At 41.9% G+C, this 25,017-nt stretch overlaps 1 protein-coding gene across 1 annotated transcript in view; it reads right to left on the bottom strand.

The window, feature by feature from the left end:
• Positions 1-13,903, bottom strand: part of msrab (methionine sulfoxide reductase Ab) — a 34,457-nt gene extending 20,554 nt beyond the window's left edge. The window contains exons 1-4 of the mRNA XM_072365815.1: positions 13,709-13,903; positions 6,066-6,134; positions 5,761-5,880; positions 2,560-2,664 (exon numbers count right to left, since the gene is read on the bottom strand). Of these exons, the coding sequence (XP_072221916.1) occupies positions 2,560-2,664; positions 5,761-5,880; positions 6,066-6,134; positions 13,709-13,877 (463 nt within the window). The 5' untranslated portion in view covers positions 13,878-13,903. The remainder of the gene's footprint in view (positions 1-2,559; positions 2,665-5,760; positions 5,881-6,065; positions 6,135-13,708) is intronic.
• Between the last annotated feature and the right edge of the window lie 11,114 nt (positions 13,904-25,017).

Raw genomic sequence — 25,017 nt, 5'->3', positions numbered from 1 at the left:
TTATCTTTGAATACATCAAAGCATTATAGACAGGCAGAGTAGCAGAGTATGAGTGAAAGAGAAAAATAGATAGATGACTTGACAAGTTGACAGAATGAAAAAAGGCCATGTAAGATGTTCCATCCTTCATTATCAGTTAAGGGGACAAGGAAACCAAGGAGGAAATCAGGCCCTAAAGGTGTCTGTAACAAGACGATGATCTGCATGTGCAGCTTCATGCACCCTCTGCTTGTATAGTATGGGCATGAGTTACGCCAGTCCACATATCCAGGTGGCTGTATGGAAGTCAAAGATATTATCGTGACGAGCAGTGTGTGAAAATACAGCAAGATGTGTTTGTGTGTAAAAAGTGATCATTCCAAATCAAATCATCTTTTCAGACATGAAAAGTGGCTTCTGACAAGCAGAAGCCACTTTGTTGACGGTTTGTCTGAACTCGAGCATTCCGCAGGAACTCTTGTGAAGGTGTGCTCCTGAAGAGACGTCTCAACACAGACATAAGAAACTTATGATATGGAAGCGTGTTGAATTGGGGGGGGGGGGTTTATGCAACATCCCAGGGAAGCCAGCAGATTGAGAATAGTGTTGCTGAATATGGAAAGAGGGCATACAGCAAAGGCTGCTGGGAGTTTCTGATTGGCTGCTAATGTTGCTATCCAGGCCGGGATTGGCTGAGCTGACGCAGCCCGACATCACGTTGTCGGGACTAAACCCTTTTGAACTGAGGCAAAGCAGGGAGGCACAGATATCAAAACACATACACGCACGCTCACATATATGTGCGTGTACACAATTGCAGATGCACACTCATATATATATATATATATGAATTACAAGGAAGTATTACATGCAACTGAATATACACCTATAAACACAGAGTATTAAATAAACCTGTGCGCTGTGTTGATACGTATCAGGAGAAAACAGAGTTAAAAGGGAAAAGAGTGAACTTCCTTAATTTCTCCATTCTCTTTTAAGCCCAGCTCTAAGGTGGACAGAATAAATTGGAGCTTAAGCATGCGTGAAGGCACAGCCAGCGGGCCCCTTTCCACCACTCCACGCTACATTTGTCAAATCAGAAGAATTTCTGCTACACGTAAACCTGGAATGTGAGAGGAGAGAAGCGGCAAGAATTCGTATTTAAGTCACACACAAGGAACAACACTCCTGCGGGGAAAAAGAAAAGAAAAGAGGAAACTGTATATTTGAGTTTGCGGTTATTTTCAAAATATGTTGCCTGGTCTTAACTGTGAACAAAAAAAAAAACTAAACAAAGCAGAGTGCATAGACAATAAGCTGCACACAATTAATAAAACATGAGATGAGACAAGGCGTTGAGTCAGGGGAAATGTATGACTACTCTTTTGGCCTCACTGCCTCTGCCCTGTGGCATGTCGGCTCAACTCTGCCTGTGCCTTTGCCAGAAGTGAGACGCATCTCTGCCCAAAGCTGCGGTGAACAGGGGACAAATCTAATCTGATGGTGGATGTACTTCTCAGATCAACTTCAAAAGTCTCTTCTTTCCTTCATGAACAAACCACAGATTGAAGAGTTGACCACTCCGCTTATGTATGCGTTTCCATGAGTAGTGGTTGTATATTGGAAAACATGGTGGATATTTCGGTGGATTTATGTCACACGGATGCAATCATGACAGATGCAAAAAGGGATAACGGGACTGGTGCAGCCAGCATCGCAGAGTGTGGTGTGCGTGCTTGTTTCTGCGTGCTGAAGGTTGGGCCTATGAATCTTTGATCCATCTCTTCCCAACTTGTCATCTCCCTCCCTTCATTCAATATGAGCGAGCAGAGTGCCACTTTGCCCATCCTTCCCCTCTCACACATACATGCACACACACCCTCCATGTGTCCTCCTGATGCATTAATGTTCTTACATTACCTCCTCCAGTGAGCACGGAAAACAAGAGAGCAACAGACTTGAAGAGGTGGAGAGATGGGTTCCAGGGGGGCTCTTATCGACGCTGTGTGTGCGCGTGTGGCGATTATGCGGCACGCTTTATGGAGTTGTGTAGATATATGCATCACAAGCCAAACATTTAAAGTACTAAGGTGAAATATTATGCCACTGCAGCTCAGTTTAAAAAAAAGAAAAAAAAAAAGTCAGTAGCTTCCAGTGATTGACAACTACAAAAAACCTAAATATGATAAAATGAAAAATTCCCAGACATCATTCGACATAGAAAAATCTAATTTAGCACAATCACTACCTAAGTAAAAAAGCCCATATGAGAACTGAATGATAAAAGGCTTTTTTATATTGGATAAAGTAGATGCCGTGCACATGCTCAGCTACACTTTCACAATTGGGGCTTGTACATGCCACCCACTGGTGTGTTCCTCTATGGATGGCTGGATCTCAGACACATTAACACTGTCTAGCGTTGACTTAAACCCACGAGACCTCCCCCCACGAAAAAACACACACACACACACAGGCACATGCCTGGGCATCATCCTTCTGCTCTAATAAACTTTGTGCCCCTTGGGATGGGTCTTATTTGAGGGCGACTTTGAGGTTTGTGTGTGAGTGTGCTGCTACCTTGTGTAGGATCGTGGTTCTCCCAAAAGCGTTTAAGCAGCTCCTCAAGGCTGATGTCTTTAGGCGAGAAGACAACTCTCACCACCTCGGTGTGGCCTGTCAGACCTGGAGGGAAATCACACATTTGTATTCATCAACATTAAGTGGCATAGATCTCGCAGCCTCATTCCATTCTGTCCCTCTACATTGCAAACACTCAACATAACACCCAGTTAATGCGGAAATCAAAGCAACTCCAAGTGAAAAATTGCAAAGCACGGCAGAGGAAAGGCATGCCAGCCCAGTGTGTGCACGTGTCATCGAGTGCAAATGCCACAGGTAGAAGAGTCGGGTTGAATCCACTATGTGCTGATATTGCTCATGGCACCATGGGGGAGAAAAAGTGTCAGAGAAAGAGGCAGATAGAGAAAGAAAGAAGGCGCGGTAAAGGCTGGAGCTTATGATGGAAGCTGACAAAAGCTCACAGACACTGATTCCTGTCTGTAGGTGACAGGACCCCAGACCTTCATCCAACTGCCTGCAGGCAGTCTCAAACAGGAGACTCTTCACAAATGCGAATTCAAAAGGTTACGTATCAGGATGTGATTTGAAAAAAAAAAATAAATAAATAAATATGTTCCACAACAATTATCTGTTCCTCACCAGGTCTTAAAACTAAGTAAATACAACCTCGGGTGAACAACAATGGTACAAATCGCACAGATGGATGCATCTCAAAAGGAAATAGGAAAAAGAAGTGCCTGATTCACACATCTTGTGTGAGACCCAATTCCTCACTTCATTGGACACCCAATGAAATTAAGCCTCTTAGCCGACTTGTGAACATTCAAATTAATTTAAATTATAAGCAACGTACATGTCCCCTTTTTATTAAAACAAATACATTGAAATTGAAAAGTTACTTTGCTTGCAAAATAGATAATTTCTTGCTTAATAAACACAGAGCACTTAAACAATTGTTTAAACAGCTATAACCCAAGAATGGCATGCTTTGCAAAGAGTTTCAGCAGTTTATAAGAATCTGACAACAAATAGTTGACATTTGGTAGAACTGTTCACTTTTTCTTTTTTGAGGGAAATGGCAGCATGCAAGCACATGCTATTCTTTACCCTGTGAGACTGTACCCATAGTCCTTAGTTGTAGGCTCTCAGTCAAGGACCAGCGAAATCAACAAGAATGATAAAAAAAAAATTATATTGGAGCCATAGCCCCTGTCAAGACCTGCTGGAAAAAAAAGATGACCCCTACGCCATGACTCACCAAGCTTGTCCCATATGAAGGGGGTGAAAGGCTGAGAAGTAACAAGGATCAGCACCACTAAAGCTGTTAGAGATTCAATTTTTGGCTGAAGGACCATTCAGCATGGTGAATAACCTTTTGGGTGCCCCTGGCTACACGAATCAACATGCCATCCTGTTGCCCTTTTTTGGTTGAACTTTTCCCTGCCGCTCAGAACAGGAATGAGGGATGCAGCACTGGACACCAATTAAAATGCTTGAAATTACCTTTAGTAACACTTTCCTAACAAGCAACAGTGACAAGAGTAATTACTGCCGTCTGTAGAGCTTTCACTTTTGTGTTAAGAGGCTTTGATGTTCATCCATCGGTTCTGAAGCTATGCCACTGCTGAAGCATAAGGACCACAGGTGGAACTGGCATGTGGTATTTCTCATTTCTAATGCCAGCACTGACCAAAGTTTAAAAAACATCAGGCATAACATGGGACTTTTTCCATTTCAGTAACATACATACAGCCATATTCACTAATATACAGCTGTTATACAGGTTTTTGAAAGTCACTGACAGAATGAGCTTTGAGTTTTTGGGTTTGGGTTTCACTTCACTTCACGCAGAGATGAAGCACAAAGCGTTTTAGCCTCGGCTCTTCATTGTATGCTGCAAACATCTGGCACCTGGACGGTGTTTGTGCTGTTAATCAGATGAGATCAAATACGCTGATTGATAATAACATAATAAATTCTTCACTCTTCTTCACGCTGTCTGCATGCATCTGTCCACTGAAGAGTAATCTGACTGCACCCAAACCTCTCTGGTTTATGTCTGTCAGACCATCCACCTATCTGCCAGTCCTTTTTTTCCTCCCCGTCTCTTCTGACAGTTCCATCATCCTCCTCTTGCTGTCTGTCTATCTGTCTGTCCTGCCCTGGCTGTGTTGACAGCTCCTCGGTCTCATGCTGTCGCAGTGTTCTGCTCCGTCATGGCCACTGGAGCAACACATGCACCCTCTCACCCGACAGACAGGTAACCATTCTTTCTCTCAATTTTTTTCTCAAATTTTATTTCCCCAGAAAAGTTTTTTTGACCCATCCCCTCCCTTGCCACCACACTTGGTCTCTGTTTTTCTGTCATCCGTTTCCACCCTCCACAGCCGAGCGTCTTGTTGCTGGGGAGCCGATGGAAACGGGGACTGGGAAGCTACTGACAGAAATCACGTGGAGGGTTCTGCTCAGAAAACCTGCCAGCCGATCCCAGAGCATCCTTTCCCTCCTCTACATGAGCCTCAAGCTGTGACCGCACCTTGACTCTATGCCTGCAATGATGCGCCCCGAGAATTAGAGAAACCCCAAACTAACAGCTCATGACTCCTGCAACACAAGACAGTGGCGCACAGTCAGACATCTTCATTTGAATTATACATCAACTCCCCACATGAAGCAGATCTGATAGCTGTGATGAGGAAAATGGAAAGAGACAAGTAGCCAAACATTTTCAACATCTCAGAGAGCAAACAGAACACAGAACATGCCCTTGTGTTTCAAGCATCATGTTTGTAAAATCATATTCTCTTGGAAAGAAGTGCTTTTATGGCGCTTCATACACAGTAACCTCTGTTGGTAAAAACGCCGCAGTACAGCACAGTGCAGAGCCCAATCCTTACAAGTAGGTCATGGGGGGGTGGGGATCGGGGGGTTGCGGATTGGGGGGGTGCAGCCCATCTGGAGCAGTGCATTCTGAGTAGTTGACTGCAGATGAAGGGAAGAGGCAAGTGGATGAGAGAGCTGCACATTCAACATCTTTCTCTGTACGTCTCTCTTTATCCATCGCGATTTTTTGCCTCTTGAACATCATCAAAAGTCACGCAAACCAACTTTACCTGCTCATGGAAAGGTTGCATGATCTAATAATGTGAATCAAAGTGTGGAAGGTATAAATACCCAAAAATGTGCAAAGAGACGTACCTGAGCAGACCTCATGGTAGGTAGGGTTTGGTGTAAAACCACCTGCGTAGCCCACCTGTGTGGAGAAGACTCCGGGAAGCCGCCAGAAAAGTTTTTCAGCACCCCAGAAACAGCCCATTCCTGAACACACACACACACACACACACACACACACACACACACACACACACAAACACGTGCACAATCAGCGCTTTTGTGTTGTAATACCATGTACTGTTATAATGTGTTACAAAAACCCAAACTTATAACAGAAGATTTTATATGTGGTTATTCCCCAATTAAAAGCTGTATTTGTGCCATCTCACCAAACATGATGGTCTCCATGCCTTCTGGAAAAGGCTCCACTGTGGGATTCCCATTGACTGCATGCTTGTCTGAGAAGGAAAACAGCAAGGAAATATGCTGTCAGATCACAACACTGCGACACAACAGTATAAATTATAGCGTGTGAGTAAAGAGGCCCATTAGCGGCTTCAAGTCAGCCTCAAAGGTTCTAACTTCGTTACAGGCTGACCAAGGCCAGCGGATCAGAGCCAGAGGCCTCTGTGCAGGAAGACATTTAAAGGATTACACCGCTTTGACCACCATTCCTTCTCTCCCTGCTCCTCCTCTCCTCAATACACACAATTAAATACACTGAAGCAGTTATTCCTGGATCTCTCTCTTGCTCCAGCAGATGATAAATGTGTCTGGTGTGCAGCTTGCCACTGCAGGGTGTCAACAAACCGACTCCTGAAGACACCTCAGGGGCATGTGATTCTCTAACCGGGGGGTAGCTTTGCAAGTAGACGCAATGCCATCCTCACCTTTGTCCTGTTAAAAATACCCAATAAGTCAAACAAACTACTGAGAGGTGACACTCCACTGATAACAGCGCTGCATGGAATTAGAGTGCTAAACGGAAGTATATGTGTGTGCGTGTGTGTGTGTGAAGCCCACAGATGTGTTAGGAGGATTAGGGTTTAAGAAGACTGAGGTGACTTAGCGTGCAAATCTCCACTAAGCAAGGCTGGTTTGTACTGCAACCACTAATATTAGTCTACAGATAAACAGGCCACAGGGTACACCAAGAGCTTAAGCATACACCAAATATGGAAGCTCGGTGTAAGTTCAATGTGTGACTGGCAGCGAAGAGATGTAATGTGTGACACTGACCTGAATACAAACAATCCCTAATCTGACACAGACATAATAGTTCATTTCCTAGATAGGCCTGGGATGATCCTTAACTGTGACAAACGGCCAAATACCAACAGCTACCTGCAGTTTATGTCAGACTTAAAGAGATTACCATGAAGCCAGAGCGTAGACAGGCACTGAAAAGAAACTGTTTAGCTCTAAAGTTAAAGTTTTTTGAAGAATAAAGGAGGCAGGACGACTAGAGCTGAAAATATCCGTTTGTGTGTAAAGGCTTGTTTTTTCTTTTTTTAATATCTAACAAAAAGGTTTAGTTTTTGTGGGGAGTAACAGATTGCAGAAGCATAAAGGACTAAAATGTCACGGAGGCCTTGCTGCCCTCAGGCAGTCGCTTCCTGCCCCCCCGCTGTGTGACAGTTCTGTCTTTTAGCAGCAGGTTTTTTGGCACTGCCAGGTCATGTTCACGGGCACAGTCAGCTGCAATCAAAGGATATCTGTGTCAGTGACTGCGCTGGCGAAAGATTTTCTCAGTCCAGTGGGGTGACTTAAGGTGGTAGGAGGACATAGGAAATCTCCATCCTTCTTCTGTGAACTATTGTCTCGGTCCTCCGCTCGCTCGCACCCTTTTATCCTGTTTCTGGCCGCTGTGATAAAAAGGTGCCGATGTTGCCAAATAACTGCGAGAGGGAAATAAGAGAGTGAGAGGAGACAAGTGTGCGATAAGGGAGGAGGAGGAAGAGAAGTGGGAGGAGGAAAGATCAGCCAGCCAAAATAATGAAAGGAGTAAATAGCCAGTGAAAAGCAACAGATGAGGGTACCAGGGAGGGAGTGAAGGACTCTTTTGGCTTTCAGACTGCCATGCCTTTGGGCGCTTTATAAAAAAAAAACTAAGCACTTCAACCAAACGAGAACACTTAGAAAGCAAATGCACAAATAAGTAAACAAACCAAAAAAGAAGAGGTAAAACTTTTGGCCAAGAACCTGTCAAAACAGCAGTGTCCAAAGAAGCCAACTCCGAGCCAAACCTCACCACCCTCTCGGCTCAGCCGCTCTCCATCTTCACTTTACACTCTCCCTCTCTCACACCACCTTCTCATCATCCCTCACTTTCCTCTGTGCACAAACATGCGCACGGCTGTGTGTGTGCGTGTGTGTGTGTGTGTGTGCTCACGAGAACACAATCTACCACACATTCATTCGCAGAACAACCTCTGTAGTGGGTATTTCTCTTGCAGAGCATCTGGCAGAGGTCCAGAAGGTGCCAGGCTAGCTCTTTTCACTGTGCCTAGTCCAGTATACCCCCACACCCCCCCCCCCCACACCCATTCTGCCTGAATTACCCCACCTTACACACACAGGCACTGAGAAAGAACTGTCTGAATACCCTCACTATGCTGCCTCACTATGCCAGCAAAAGAAAGAATAGAGGTCGACAGAAAACAAGCAGGGAGGGTGACTGTCTGAGCTTACAAAAGAAGGAAACAGGCTGAATATGGGGGAAGGATTCATGAGAGGATTTTTTTTTTTCCAACTTGGATGAGATATGGGCGTAAATTCTTTTGTGCGCCTTTGTTTTCAAGGATATTTGGAAAGCGAAGTTCACTCTATGCAATACATCGGGACTAAAGCGAAACCCCTTTGGTCACCTTTTGTTGCTTTTAGCATAGCAGCTGTAGGCGGCTGGACCAGAACCAAAACATCAGAACGGACTCCCTGGCATTCTGCTTGAATTAAGGTTACCACCAGTCAGGGGCACAACGATCTATCCGTTGTTTAGCGGATAATAACACCCAGTTTGATTTTGTTTCGATGGGTTTTTAGTCTTGATTACCCTCCGGTTCTGCCTGTGGTCCTGTGTTTCTCACCCGTTAAACTGAAGTCCAAGTGCTGCTGCCTCCTCGCACAGAGACATGGGAGAGGTACTATCCCTGGATGCCAAAACTGGTGATAGAAGGTCGATTTCCAGGCTGCTCGGTTTTTTTCCTTCCAAAAATCCTCTCTTCCCCTTTCTCTTCCCCTTCCCTCCCTCTTGCTGTTTCTCTCTCTAGCTTCACACAGATTGGCAGCGAGTCAGGCACGAGTCGTCGGAGGAGGCTGATGCTTTATACTGTTGCCAACTACCCTCTGCTGCATGGGAGGATGGGTAGGGGGGGAGATCAAGTGGGGTAAAAGAGAGGAGGGGTAGAAATAGGCAAGATTTGGGGGGATGTGATCCATTTTTAAGAGCAGTAAGAGGTAAGTAACAACAGCTGCCAGTGTTCCCTTTAAACAGCCCAACTTGGTATTGTGGCATATGCTAATATCTAAAGGTGTCACAGTCCAGGATCTGAAAACTGCCCGGACTCTGAAGAGATAAACTTTCAAACAAGTCATACATTCCAGGTATCCTAGCAATGGAAACAGTTGCTGTGGAGAGCACTGCCTCCAGTGTCACCGCCTCTATCGTCTCCTTCCAGCAAGATGGAAGCACATCCTGTTAGGGCCTGTTCAAAAATCCTTCAAGCTGGTTTGATACAGAAAAGAAGGTGCATCATCCAACTGGCCCGAAAAAAAATGAATAATAAATGCATCTTCTTTCAAACTATACGGTGAAATTTACAGGGGAAAAAAAGGCCTTTGGACACTCCCATTGGAGATAAACTCAAGCAAATCCATCCAATAAAGCTAAAGTGAAAGAGCGTACCGGACAAAAAACAGAGTAAACTTTTCAGGGCTTACAGCTGAAACACCTTTTTTGGGCTCGGTTATGATCCCAAACGAGGGACGAAGAAATCTTTAAACGGCCCCCAAAATTAAAATCTTCTTAAATTCACCCAATCCTGAGGAGAAAAAGCTTCAATGCCTTCTTTCTCATCTCCTTTGAGATACACTACTCGCTCCTTTACGAAAGGAGTTCGATGCTCCCCAATAATTCCTTGCAGCAGCAACATTAAATGTGATGCACCATAGAGTTAACGTCAGATCAGATCAGAGTATTCACCATAACACAGATGTATGTCTTTCAGAATGATGTGATGTGATTCTTAACAGTATATGTGCAGAACAGCATTTCTAGGCTCATAATCATAACTGGAACTTGTGAAGTGGATAGGCAACTCAAACTACTTTGTTTTAGTAATGTGACTTATAGCCTATATATTTCTTCGTAAATTCCAACATTGACAATGAAGTAATATAGTTAATGAGATTGTCCATGTTTATACTGTCTAAAGGAAATGGAAATGTATGTATACACTAGTTTTTCCAATCGATATGTATATTTGGCGTTCAATGCCAATTATTTAGAGAGAGCAAGATGGCCTACAGCCAATAATTAATGCTGATAACATATTCTTTTCACATTACTTTTTATTTAGCAATTTATTAGCAATGCTAGTAAATGAGAAAGTTGCTGAACTAAATAATATTCTAAATACTTATTTCTGTATTGTCTGTTTAAAAAGTATCTATCCTGCTGCACGTACTCAGTACAACTGAGAATTACCAACTAAATAAAAGTCCAGTGGCCATCCAGAACATCGTTTCAAAGCATGACTGCCTGCAGTATACATGAACATAATGAATGTATTAAAACGCAGTTTCAGTAGTAAATGTGTAAAGGCGTGGTTTACTTCGCTCATCGCCTTCAGCTTTTAGCCCTTTCTGACTTCTGTGTCCCTCCTCTGCTTGACCTCTGGAAGGCTTCCAGATGAGAGGGAAAGATTGCACGGACACCTTTGGCCAACAAGCAAACTTTCGGGTTGCATTCCTGCGCTGTGATGCCAGCTGTAACACGTGAGGTACAGCACTACCCATGAGCAAATCCTTTTTATTTATCTCACGTTTGTATACCTAATTTACATGCTTTCTCACTCCCTTGCACACTCTTTCCATCCCCTCTAAACCTAAAAGCAAGGGCATGTGGAGACAGCAAAGAAACAACAGAGAAATAATACCAGGAATGTATATCTTCGCCATGAACCTGCTTTTAAGAGTCACAGCAAAGCACGTAACAGAGATTGATTTTGGTCAGCTGACTTCCCCCATCCTGTTCAGAAGAAATATTGGCAGTCTATCCTGCACTGACTCAAAATAATAGCTACCGTGCCCCTACCATGTAGCAATCTGCCACTGGATCATTCTCGCCAAGGTCACAGAGTACATCACACAGACTGGGGCGAGGGAGGGAACGCAGGACCGCAGGATGTCTGAACAAGGAAAGAGGAGCTTCTTTAAAAGGCCAGAAGGGCTACGGGCAACTTTCAAAATTAGTGATCTTCATCGTACGCAAGGAGACAAACGTTTGCACTCACACAAATGCAAGGCCGGGACTACACGGGCCATATGTGGAGGCAGTCCTTGCAATCCTTAAATTACTCATGCTTACAGGCCCACACCGACAAACCCCGTCCCCATCTAAACTGCCCCCACCTCCCCCCCACGGTGAAAGGGGAGGAACAGATTTCTGCCATGCCGTGTCTCCGAGCTGCTTCGACAGACGGAGAAGGAACTTACGACGGGGCGGAGCCTTCATGCGCATAATGCCCAGATGGACGCTGCGGCACCGCTTCCTCCTATGCACTCACACAAAGCTCCCACAATGCACTTCGTGGGCGCTACAGTCTGAGCAGGTGATGAGTTGGAGCACCAGGTTCATATTGCACCATGTTTCTCATGTGTGGCACACCAGCCCTCCTGCCCCACAACTGAAATATGAACAGATTAATTAAGAGTTATGAGAGGGACACATTTGTCTCTACGCTACATAATAAGATTAGACGCAACTGAACACAGCAACGTAAAGGCAAAAAAAAAAAAAAAGTGACGATGTATTAACAGAAGCATTGGTTTTTTTGTATATATGCTATTAAAAGAGCTGAGAATTTGATCAATCTTGACTTACGTTACCCTAATTTAATCAACAACTATTTGATACATACACCAGATATCCCAGCAGGCTTTTGCTGCCACGGCACATTTTGTGGACAACTCAAAGACTTCATTATAAGTCAAAGATTAAATCACTAAAATGCACCCAGTGGGTTAAAAGATATCAGAGCAAATGTGCTCTTGGCACATTTGGTCCCGGAAGTTAAGTATGCTTGATGAAGCAACCGTGGACAAGCCTCAAACAAATCAACATCGATATAAAAGCTGTGCGGAGCCGTTTTGTCATATTCTGTGAAAGTAACACAAATAATGCATTGACAAGCAGCCCAGCGATGTACAGCTGGATGTCCCTCCAGAATCATCCGCTACCTACTGCCCGGTCTGACCCTTCAATATGAAGAGTCGTACAGCAGGGTACACTTCAGTCAGTATGAAATCATGTCTTTACTGTATCATCAATCAGGCCCCGACATGTCTGGCGTCATCTGACAACCTGTGTTGGGGCAAGATGACGTCAAGGACCTAAGTGGGGAAAAAAAAAACCAAAGAGCAAGAGAGAGAAACAACTTAAATAGGAAATATATACATTCGAGACAGGTTTTGTAATTTATTAGCATCCTCCTGAGTCCCTGGGTCGCAAAAAATAAACCCCTGATACTGGTGTGAGGACTTTTCCCCCCCTCATAAGCTAATTCTTGCTCAAAGACCATGCTTATTTAAGCTTCATACCTATCTGGTCCTACTCATCCCAAAAACCCGAAGAGATTAAAATGCCCACGAAAATCAAAGCTTGGGTCTTTGGAGGCTGCAATGGGGGTGCCTTCTGAGGTGCAAAACACAACAAAACAGACACACAACCTTTCACACTGCATCCGTTTTGATGGGGTTTTTCTATTTTAAAGGTGGCGTTTTGGAGAGTGTTACTAAAACCGTGTGCTTTTATTGAAGTTTTATTTTCTTTTGTACAGTATGTTTAGTTAACCATACAAAAGGGTAAGCTGTTAAACTAATGACTTGTCATTTTGCTTTTGCAGAACAAGACAACGGTTCAAGCCTGTGGAGGCAATTTCCACCATGCGGTCTGCTTCAAGCTTAATTCAAAGCAGGTGCTGTTACCAACGAGCAGACATCTTGCTGACTGAACATGCAGACTGTAATAAAGGTCTCCATTTTGGTATCTCCGGGTGACATCATTTAGACATGTATATTTATTTTGAAACGCTGCAAGAAAATAGAAAAAAATGAGGGAAAAAAAAATCATAGCTTACTTCTCTTTGAATTGGCTGGAAAATAATAGGGCTCAATATGATACAAATTTGTAAGGACGAAGGAAAGGACAAACATGCTGAAACAGAATCTGACCACATTAAGTAGTGAAACAACAGATGTTCAAAAACACATTCCACACACGCACAAAAAGCGCTTTAAAGTCAGATTAAGTTATCTTAAATCGTTTTCCAGAGTCTGAATCATATATGCATATATCCTAGTAGATTAAAAAAAACACCACAAGCAAGACTGATCATTGAAAAAATAAACATAAAAGCCTCAACTCAATTATGTTGCCACGGGCTGCTCAATCTCCTGTTCTTATATTTATTTTACATGAATATGAGTTAGTAGGAATTTCTGAAAATACATGAGAGTCGCTTTGAATCGTGCGGCCGCAAGGAATTGTGGGCCAGCACAGCCCCCTTTCCTTTTACAAAGGGTGGCGCAGTGTTTTCTATGCGTAATTAGCAGTAAGGGGTTTCCCTTACTGCTTACTGAAGCGAAATTCCTTAACATTTATATCATTCCAGCTGCACGAGTGATGGCTGCCGCTTAGATACTTCCGGGTCACTGTATTCAGCTCGGAACTTTCCCAACTAAGAAATACTATTTAAGCGGACCCGTCCCCTATTGCCTCTTCATTTTACGAACTCGCCACTGTGTGATTTACCTGCCACGACCATTTTCTCCTGCCTTCCTCTCAGAGCTCTCTCCCTGCTCGGCAGCTGAGCCTTATCTGTCATTATATCAGCGGCAGCGAGCGACACATAAGCTAGAAGCAGCCAAACGTTGTGTATTTGTATCTGGGGAAGCAACTGAGCCTTCCGGGATGCCTCCATTGCGGCGCGCTCTTACGTTGAACAACTGGGACGGAATGAAGTGGGAGGGGTGGAGAGACGGCAAATATATATATATATATATTTGCCATCGATATGAATATTCATCGCGCGTGGGCAACGTCGTGCACTGCATATTAACTAGTCAAGGGGTTAATATGACTTTGGCACAAAAGCCTGCAGAGCACCGTGTGCGGGAACGAAATTAAATTTAAATAAATATCCACTGCATTCGGCATGCAAATGAGCACTTGCCAATTATCAGCTTTCATTTTGTGGGAGGCGCTTCTGGTGTACCAGGTTAGAATATGGATATTTAGATGGTAAGATAGCTCTTTTTACATTAAGGAATGCGTGTGAGAAAGAATGAATGGGTAACAGCTGGAAGAGCCAACGGTCAATACCCCATAAAACAGCTTTAGTCTAGTGTTGTTCTCTAAGAAAGCAAAAAAAAAGTTGTCACATCCCCATTTCACAAAGGCCTAACTCAATTTACTATAAATCCAATCCCCCAAAAGGCTCATTTAGACCCTTCTTAAAGTATTGTGTCCACCACATTTTTTATATTTACCCCTCCCTTGGGTTTCTTTTGGCTGTTATTTAAAACTAACAACTGTATTTTTCTTCAGAAAATTCTATTGGGGGAAGTGTCATAATGAAGGACCTCCTCCATGATACTTAAAAGCGTTGTCTGAACTTTTCTGGCAAGACGTGCAACAGTGAATGTTAATGTTTGAATCTAAAGCTGAACGTGATTTCAAAATGGAACATGAACAAGAAATGGAAAGAATCACAATATCAGGGTAGAAACTGGTCAGTTGATCTCTAGTTTGGCTTAAAAGTTGGTTAAAATAATTTCTAATGAAGAAGGGGAAGCGATAGAAGAAAAAGAGAAAAGAAAAAAGATAGAAGAAAAAGAGAAAAGAAAACCTTGTTGGAAGAAGCAGAATCAGTCAAAAAACATGATAAATAATATGGATGTGTTAATTGGGCTGGATTTTAGCCCCAGCTCTCCCTCTCACATTCTTGCACAATGTAAACTGTCTTTGAAATGAAAAGATTAACTTTGAGTGCTTGAAACAGTTACGAATCTAAGTTATCACATAAACTGTTGTTAACTCGCTGAGAGCAAAATCTGCTAATTAACAAGCCAGTTTTGTGCCAAATTTGGATCCCCTGCCGAATTCAACCCTTTTTTTCCCACCTTGTTTTCAAAGTAAGCCACTTATAAAACTTCCAAAAACATTTGGCTACATATTGATTGTTGCAAGTTACTGTGGGTTTATTAGTCACAGTTGATACACAATAAGGATAAAATAACTTTTAATAAGGTGTTTTTTTTTATTGTAAGGATCCAGTGAGCTTCAGTGCTCATTGGATCTTTACAGTATGATTTGTTACCAAACCATTGACCCTCAAAATACCCTAAATTCAAAATGCTGTGAAGTCAACATGGCATTCATTATGGTGATGAAATGTTATCTATTGAATTGTACTCTGAGGAATGACTCAGATGAGTCAATGAAGGAAAAATTAGTTTTTTTCCGGTTTGGTGACAGGAAAAACTAATTTTCCTGGACAATGCCAGTAAGAGATCTAGTTTATTTTATTGACTATTAACTTTTGTCTTCACTCACTGTTTTGGATAGGCACCCAAAGCACTTGGTTAGCTTTAGGCATTAAAAACCACTTAGTTGGATTGAAGAAAACATCATGGGTTGGCTGAAAAACAGACCCTCTAACAACACATTATTGGGTTGTGTTTTTTAACATGTCGGATATGTTGCTTTTTTTAAGATCTTTTTTTTTTTAAAGCTTTCCAGGGTGATAAATCTTATCTGACATGCAAACAACACAAAACATCACCGAGGTAGATTCCAGATCCAAAAAAAGAAAACTATCTTTTCTGCTTGCTGTTTGATTTGCTACCATAACTCCCACTAAGTGAGTCATTCTAAAAAAAAAAAAGAAAAGTCACCTTGAGTCAAAGGCCAGCCGAGCCGGCTGTGCACTGATCCAAATGCAGAGTTGACTTTGTTCCGACTTTAACTTCTGGCACACCAAGCGATATGAAAGTAATGACAATGATTATTTAGGTGTTGGAACATAAAACATTCCTGAGTGTGCTCTGAACCTGACAACAAGAGCAAAAAATAATTCAGGGCAGTGTTCCCATATCCTGCCAGAATAACATCACACCCTGTTGCAATCCTCCTTTCCTCACTCTCTTCCTCTTTCTCCCTCTCTTATCTGCCGGGGAAATGAAGCTCAATCACCTGCGGAGGTGGACACAGGGGACTTTGCATTGCAAATGCCAGGTAATTACCCGAAAGCCAGAAGAGTGGAAGCACACAGATGAAAATAGAGCAGGCAGAGAGTGAGAACGTGAGCGAGAAGGAGCGATAGAGAGAGATGAATCGAATGCTAGGTTCACATGCCTGTTGATGCAGGAGGACTGGGGTGTGGGAGGAGGGATGTAGGAAGAGGAACGAAGGGGAAGTAAAGGTGAAGAAAACCATAGGAACGGATAAGAACTACATACATACATACATACAGCATGCACTGTGGGTTCATTTCCTTCTTGTACTTGTATGTCTATCTGTAAATGTTTATTCCTCTAACAAACGTAACGTTTTCCAGAGTCTCTGCTGTATGTGGTGGAAAGATATACTTTTGATTTAGAGGAACATCTGTAGTGAGTGAGTGGACATAGGCATCTGTGTCTATATATATATACACACATTCTTATATGTGTGTGTGTGTGTGCTCCTCTACTGGCACTTGTGTATATGTGTATGCATGTAGTGAGTGACTTCACGTGTTTGTGTGTGTTTAGTTTGTGTGTTATAGCTGAGGATTTAGCATGCCAGCTTGCAGCTGTTTGATTGTCAGTGAGTGAGAGTGAAGAGATGTGCAGATGTGAGTATCAAAGAGATTATGAAATGACCTGGAATTAAACACTGCAGCAGATTTTGAACGGGTCTCTCTCCACGTTTCGCCCTCCGTTTGACTAGGACGTGGTTGGGAAGCGGCGTCACATAGCTAGTGTTGACAGAATAAAGCAGTTTCACTTGATATGCATGTTTTTTTTAAATTCTACACGGGACTCAAGCACCCGTTTGTTTGTGTGCATGTTTGTGAGGAGATCACCAAGCAATGGTGTGACTCACAAGCAGTTTTGCACCTCGACTCAATAGATGCCTTTGATTAACATCTGTACAGAAGTGGAAGCAGCCAACCAGAAAACTGTTTTGGCGATTTTAGTATAATCGAGATTTTGTTAAAGTCTCACTTTGGCTAATTAGAATAATAAATCATGCCGCCTCGTTGTTTTCAAAGGACCCTCCATCGTCTCGCCAAAGCAGGTGGGATTGTGGGATGGTGTGAAAAAACAAAGGGTTTGATTGCTCTGCTGAAGCTACAGGCAGTTGAAAGCAACGTGGCACTCTCTGGGGATTTATATTCAAAAGTAAGCCGTATCAACTCACGGACGAGAGTGGGAAAAGTGAAATTGACAAATTTTGATTCATATGCTGGCCCATGCTTGACTTCACTTGACATAAATCACTTGGCTCATTGGAAAATGGAGGGAAGAGATGGGGGTTTGTTTGAATGACTTCAAAGGCTGAGGGAAGACTGTGTGGTGGTGCCTCTCTAAGATGGTTGTTGTACATTTCAGTTAGTTTGCAGCAATTTACAGTAAATGCACACTCTGCATAGGTCATACTACAATGTATTATGCATCATACCATGGATCATCTTCTCCCTCCCCTTCTCTGTCATATAGATTGTGACCTAAATGAGACAAAAAATATATTTCAGCAAGATGAAATTGACAGCTGTTTTTTTACAGTTCAATTTGCAGATTACTGTGTTTAATAATCTGCGTTTTGACAATAGGATGTCAGAAAATAATAACAAATGTATATTACAGTTTCCAAGAGCTTGCAGTCATGCCCACTGATGTCCTTTTTATATCAGAGATCAAGTGATTATCAACATATTTGATCCTTAACTTATCACTGATGGGTCGATGGATTAATAAAATGATAATCTCAGTTCTGAGAGTAGTATGTATCTTATTTTCTTGATCAATGTAAGAGCAACAAACAGGAGGAAGTATATCTCTGTCTCACTTTTTCCTGTTCAGAGGCGATGACACACTGCTTGCATTTTGTGTGTGTGTGTGTGTGTTCTTGTTATTTGACAGTCACTGAGTCTGTGTACTGTACATTTGATGTGCCTGTGCTTCTCAAGAGATAGTCAGCTAATTAGCAGTCGACATTAGAGTCATGTAGCATATCGTTTTGCTGTGAGTTTTGCATTTGTTATGTCAGTGGTTCAAATAATTAAGTTTAGTTTGTTCAGTGATTTGTAAAACATTTGTGGTTCAGTTTAAATCGTTACTAAACAGTAGAAGGGTTGTTAAGGCAAGAAAACAGATTTGATCCTGTTTGAAATGGTTTTTATCAAGAAAAATAATACAGGCAAACAAATGACCCTCAAAGCTGACATTTCAGGGACAAAAGACGGATCAGTGGTAGAAAGAAAGAACGTAAGTAAGTACACCCCGACATTTAACTGAAAATCTTAATCCTGAGGTTCAAATGAGGTGCCATTAATTAGACCCTCTTTAGTGAGTGATATCTTGGGTCTGATCATTTCTTTGGTCCTGAAGAGTACCATGTTCTCAAAGGCCAGAAAGGTTATGGATGCTTCTGAGTCTCACAAAGGATTTATAGAAGATCTCAGAATAACCTGAGATAAATTATAAAATCAACGGAAAATCAATTGCCATGGATTTCAAAACACTGCAGAACTTGCTTGCCAGTCAAAGGGTAGTTTGGCCACGATAAGAGAAGACATGTTTGCCGCAAACCAGCGCATGATTATTTAAGTGCTAGGTATTGAGTTGTTTCGCTGCCTCGGGTACAGGACAGCTTGTACCATGAATTCTGCATCATATCAAAGAATTTCAAAATATCCTTTGAGGCCATCTGTTTGAGTGTTGAAGTTTTACCTGAAAGAGGACCTATTAACAGGACCATTATCCTAACGAGAGGATAGAAAATCCACCAGGCATTGGCTGGAAAAGGGGGAAAAAAATGTCATGGAGAGGCAAGGTCAAAGTCTTGATTTGAATCACCCTGAAATGCTTTGTTGGGATTTAAATTACATCTAATAAAACACTGTGCACTGCAGGGATTTTGCATGAAAGAGTTGTTAAAAGAAGCTGACGTCAAAGACAGGGAGACAGTGGAAAAACACAAACTTCAGAGACCAGGGGTATATATAAATTTATATATCTTTTTCAAAGGACTGCACATGTATTGTACCACCATGCACACATTCACTTAATTATTGGAAAATCTAATTTTCCAAGGGGCTGTGTTAAATCATACCCCCTTTAACTGCATGTTCTGTTTGAAAGACAATTGAATGTTTGCCTATCCATGTATCATGAAAAGCAAACAATTTCCAAGTGCTGCAACAATTTTTCAGCTCGAGTGTAGATTGCTTTTTCAATTAATTTTACGGCAGAAGAGATGTCCTCATTTGTTCAGCATTTATTTCAATTGAATCATTTCTTAAGAAAAGGAATATTCAAATGATCTATCAAAGTATCTTATACATTTTCTGATAAGAATTCTTTGAGAGAAAAGAGAAGGTATTGACCTCTACAAATAATCATTTACTGAGGGTGAATTTTTTATTTTGTTCTTCTTGTTTTCTTTTCATATACTTGTCCTGTTTTCACATTAGCGTTTATGATTTAATCGCATTTAATCGCACTTATCTCATCACTGGACGTTGTAAAGAGTTGCAGTCTCAGGGACAGAGAATAGGTACACAAAACCAGCGAAAGCGAGGGGTTATTTGAGTAAGCTGAGCGCTGCTGTATAAAGCCAGTCTACTTCCTCTCCCTCTCGCTCCAGCCATGCTAAGAGTGGCTGGGCTAAGCTACTCTTGCCCTACATACAGCCTAAACAGCAGATTACTGACTGTCCCTCTAATCCCATGCACCAGGGCATGTGCCACTGTCACCATGCACCAACCACCCAATCACCCTGCAGCCACTGTCACACCATGCTGCTGTTCTCTTAGATGTGTAACCCCCCTCCTCCTCACTTCAATCCGCTCTTTCTGTTTTTGGTCGGGCATTTTGGATTTTCGGTTTGAATTCTAAATTCTATCTGGTTGCTTCAAGCAAAGATCCTAAAAACCTCATTGCACTTGCTTCTCTCTCGCACTCTCTTCCCCAGCAACACCCTGTCCCTCCCTCCCTCCCTCCCTCCCACCCTCCCACCCTCACAGTTTTAACCTCCTCATGACCACCTGCCATGGGATAGCTTCCTTCAGTCCCTCAGCCTCACCTAAACTACCAGACCTGAGATTAGGGTTAATCTGGACCTTGTGTCATCCTGTATCTATCCACCACCCCCACAGCCCCATTCTTTCCTCCCTCCCTCCCTCCTCTTCACCAAAGAGGCTTTGGTTTAAAATCCTTTATTGTGAACCCCCGCTCCCTTTGCAGTGTCTTTCTGCCTGCTGCCAACTGCAACTTTTCCTCCCGCACCACATCCTCAGCCAATCGTTGAATAGACACTGGTAACCTGTCCCTTAAGCTATGCTGAGTATAAGATGCAAGCGAAGGATTTTTTCCCCATTGTCTCTCCCCTCAGAATGAATTTGGAATTAGGCAAGAATTGTGAAATTTCGCACACACACTATGCAAAAATGAAATGCTTGATTGTATGAATGTGTATGTGAGCATAATACATGACTATACATAGAACATGTGCATATTGGATAAAGACTTGCTCTCTCTGTCTGTGTGCGCATGTTTATGCCTGATTGTTTGAGAATGCTCACATTTCATAAGTACAAGGGACTTAGATGAGAGACTAGAGAATTCATCCCCTACTCAGCTGTCCCAATCACCCAACCCCCAGTACATTTACCATGCTCCTCACACAGTGACGGCATGGAGGCCTGAGTTGGATATAGTGATTCTACAATAGTGGAGAGAGCAAAGATGCGTGGAGAAAGAAGACAAAAAGGGGGAAAGATACAAAGCGCTAATGCCCCTTTTCATTTTTTTTTCCTTCTGTGGAAATAAATGGCAAATTCTCCCTGAAGCAAAGTTTCCTGTCTTTAGTTGAAAGGCCAGGAAAAAGCATTTGGGTGACAGATACTGCTAGAAAAGGAGAATGAGAGGTAGGGAAACAGCGACAAATGTAGGCCAGTGAGGAAGAATAAAGAAACTTAATGTAAGTGGAAAGAAAGAGACCCTTGAGCACAAGAACCTGCGTGAATTGGAAGCTTCAATGATAAAACAGCATGGAGGACACACTGAGATGATAAGAAGATGCTGAGCTTATAATGTTAATGTCAAATTCCTTGTTTAATCATAATTAGTCAGTTTGTCGAGCATTGTTTAATTTGTTCTGATTACACACCGTGTGTTCTGTCATTTAAAAGAGTCAATACACGTCACTTAATTCACAGGGATCATTCATACGATTCAAAGAAAACTGTAGTTTCCTCAACTCTCAGACACTGAGAGACAAATTACATGTAAAAAAAAAAAGAGAGTGAAACACACAATTTGAACTTCATGGCATTATTGTTTATCTAGCATTCCTTCATACATGGAGGTAGGATGGGATACTGAAGGTCTTCTAAAAGGATCGGGAATATGAAATCCAAGTTACACACGAGAGAGAGCGCTTACAAGAGAGAACCCGTGCTGAGAGAAGGAAAAGTCAGAGAATGAGAGGAGAAACGAAGACTGTTCGAACAGATTGTGCAGGAGTGCAAAAATGTCCACAGAGAGCAAGAAGGAAAGAGCAGGCGATGCAGTTAATGGATGTAAATTAATTGCTGTCATGTGGATTTTGATCCCAATAAATCAGGGTCAGCATGGTCTCCGGTGCCATCTCCCCGTTCTGGGAGAAGGCAGGAATGAAGATCCTTGATCTGATACACTGAGACACACTGGCACGCTCATACACATCCACGTGAAGTTACGAAAATACACTATTTAAATGTGAAATATAAGAATTACCAGAAAACTATTTGTAACTTTTTTTTTTTAGACTTAATGGATGATTAGAAACGAAAATTCTTAAATAACAAAATAAAATAATGATATGAGCAGGAAAATTATTAGGATACTGAAACATTCCAGACCCAAGAAAGTGAAGAAGTTGCCAACATGACATTTTGGGTGCTGACTCCTTTCCAATAAGATCCTCTTCTTCATCACAAGCAGCTTTTTAAAACAGTGCTTCAAGTCAAAACAGAATACAGGATGCCAACTAGTGCAGACCTAACTGGTTTATAAATGCAATGTGGTTCAATGAATTAGCAATGGTTATTACTGAAAATAACCACTGTGCTTTCTGCTTAGCTAGGCTGCAAAATTGATTTCCCTTATTTCCTCAGTCTATGACCATCACAAAGACATCCTGTTATTATGAGGGCTGCGAGAATTATTGTACGTGTTAATCAGAAAATAGGTGAACCATGTACTTTAATTACAAATCATACAAGGGCAATTTTAAAAACAAAAGCTCCATAATGTGTTGCACACATTAAAAGAAGCTGCCACAGTAAATTGTAATTCTGGGATGAAAAAAAAAAAAAAAACTGTCCGTGCTGATGTTTACGTTTCTATATTTTTTTAATACGATGTCCATACTGGATACTGTACCCTGTGTTTTCTTTGATACTGTGTGACCCAAAACAAATTCACTCATATTCAAACAATAATATCTGAACACGAGCAAAATGGTGCAAAATGGGAAGTAGGTCACATCGCAATTTATTTGACAAAAAGAGATGGGGGTGGGGAACTGGGGCATGGAGTATGCAGAGGCAGAAGCAGAAGGGAACGTTTTTGGGACCACAGATCAGATAGTGTGAGGTTGTGTGTGTGTGTATGTATGTGAGAGCGATTGATCTTGTATACTGTGTGGTCAACCCGGGACTACAGTTAAAAACAGTTAAGACTCATTCAAATGACTCATTTAAAGCAAGACTTCGAGCTGAAATTAACGTAAACTTACCACTTTTTTTTTTTTTTTTGGCAATTCAATAGACATTATGAAGCACACGACAAATAAAAGACACTCACTCGTATTTGTAAGCCTGTGAAACTGAAACAGTCACTGGACCATTTCAGTACTACTGACACAGAGAATGTCAGCAACATTGATCAGCTATCAATGAATGGCCCCACTACCTCTGACACAACTCCAACCGTTAATATTCAAGAACTAAATAAAAAAAAATCCACATAACCTCCTGTAAGCACAGGTATTCCCCTTCACAGACACCCACGTACTCATAAGCTCTCCGGCTTCTTCTGATCCTGTTTAAATCCTGTCATCACGGAACATCACGTCTGTATGATTTCTAAGTGCATGTAGGCCATATACCTTTGTGTTCCCCGCTGGCCTATGGTGCTAAATGCTACAGCTTATCAGGCAATACACTCGAGGACAGTGAGGCTACCTTTCCTTGTAGTTCACAGAGAAGGCCAGAATTCTGTGTAATTGCTGAAAACTGGGGTGATCGCATTTTTGGTCGATTAAAAAAGGCTTTTCGGTAAAAATGCAACATGGTGTTGTGAACTGCACATTTAAAAAATATTTAAAATACAAGGCTGCTGCTGTTATAAACAGGAAGAGGTGATTGTATAGTAAAAAGGAAAATTGGATTTACACTGTTTCTGTAAAATGGAGCAGATATTCTAATTTGATACATGTATATAGAACAATTCTGATGCAGCATTTCATTTTGGAACCTCTGCAACCAAAGCAGACATAGAAAAAGAAAGAAAACCTTATTGCTTGAGATTGGAAAATAACAAAAATATTACAAATATTTTACAGAATTGAAAAATCTGGTAAACATGCGCATTTATACAAATGTACGTCCAACAAAAAGACCGAGGAATATTAGCTTTATGCGGCGCTATTTGCATTTTTAAAGACCGTGTACTGTACATACTCTCGACAATCTGCACAGACAGCGCCGAGGACCTACAAAGCCACATTAACACATGAGAGAGGCTCTGGAGCACCAGTCTTTTCTAATGACTCGATAATCCGACCCAAATGCTGCCTGCTTGCTAATCTCTCCATCAGATTACCAAACTAGGGACGAGCACTGCCTATTTGTCCCTGCCCGTCTCTCTGTCTTCCTGTCTGTCTGTCTCACCCGGCTTGTCTCTTTGTATAATCGCCTGCCTCCTTCTGCTTGTGTTTCTCTGTACGATAAAAACTCTTTGCTTGCCTCTCTCTGATCTTCGAAGCTGTCTGCGAGGAGGGTTGCTTGCCTCTTCGCCTGCTCTTATTCTCACATGTATGAGCTTTTGAAATTAAGGGCGAGGTGGTAGGACATCAAAATACAAAAGCAAATCTTTCTACTGTCACGCCAACATGCACAGGGCTAAGCAAGCCTTATGTTAACATATATACAGTATATGTGAAATGTAATCAATGGCTATGAATAATAAAGATTTAGCCTCACTGAAAAATATCTAACACAAATGACAGTTTATTCCCCCAAAAATTCAACAAATCAATGAGAAGAAAACTATTTTAATGCTTTCTTTTAAATCATAAAATCCATCGATTCATCCTTCAAAAATGGAAGACCATGCTGTCTATCGTTTCACCCCAGAGCTTTGCTGCTCCGTTACTGTGCATTTCATGCAATCACATCCTAATCGATCTCATATTTGTCACACGTCAACCATGTCTGAATCTAGATGTTAACTATACAAAACTGCCAACAAGGCCACACAAAAAGTGTCTTTGATTTTGCAGAAATCCCTCCGAATCTCTCTCTTTATGCATGTCTATGTCTGTGCTGTGTTTGCACGCGTATTTTTGGAGCAACGTGTGCCTCTGTCCTATGTACTGCAGCTCAAACCGCTGCTCACAACCTGCAAAAAAAAAAACTTTTGACATGATTTGATTTTTGCACAAGAGCATTTAATGCCGCAAATGCAAACTGAACAAGTCTTCGAATTATCCCTTTATCATCCCCACATGTACGTGCCAAACTGTGCAAATTCAGTGACAGACCAGAGCCGGGCTGCATTTTCCATGAAATGTGTCAAATTGTATTT

The sequence above is a fragment of the Leuresthes tenuis genome, unplaced genomic scaffold, assembly GCF_036924035.1.
Source record: "Leuresthes tenuis unplaced genomic scaffold, fLeuTen1.0.hap1 SCAF_15, whole genome shotgun sequence".
Taxonomy (NCBI): Eukaryota; Metazoa; Chordata; class Actinopteri; order Atheriniformes; family Atherinopsidae; genus Leuresthes; species Leuresthes tenuis.
The sequence above is the reverse complement of the archived record's forward strand: the minus strand, read 5'-3'. Positions and strand labels throughout refer to the sequence as shown.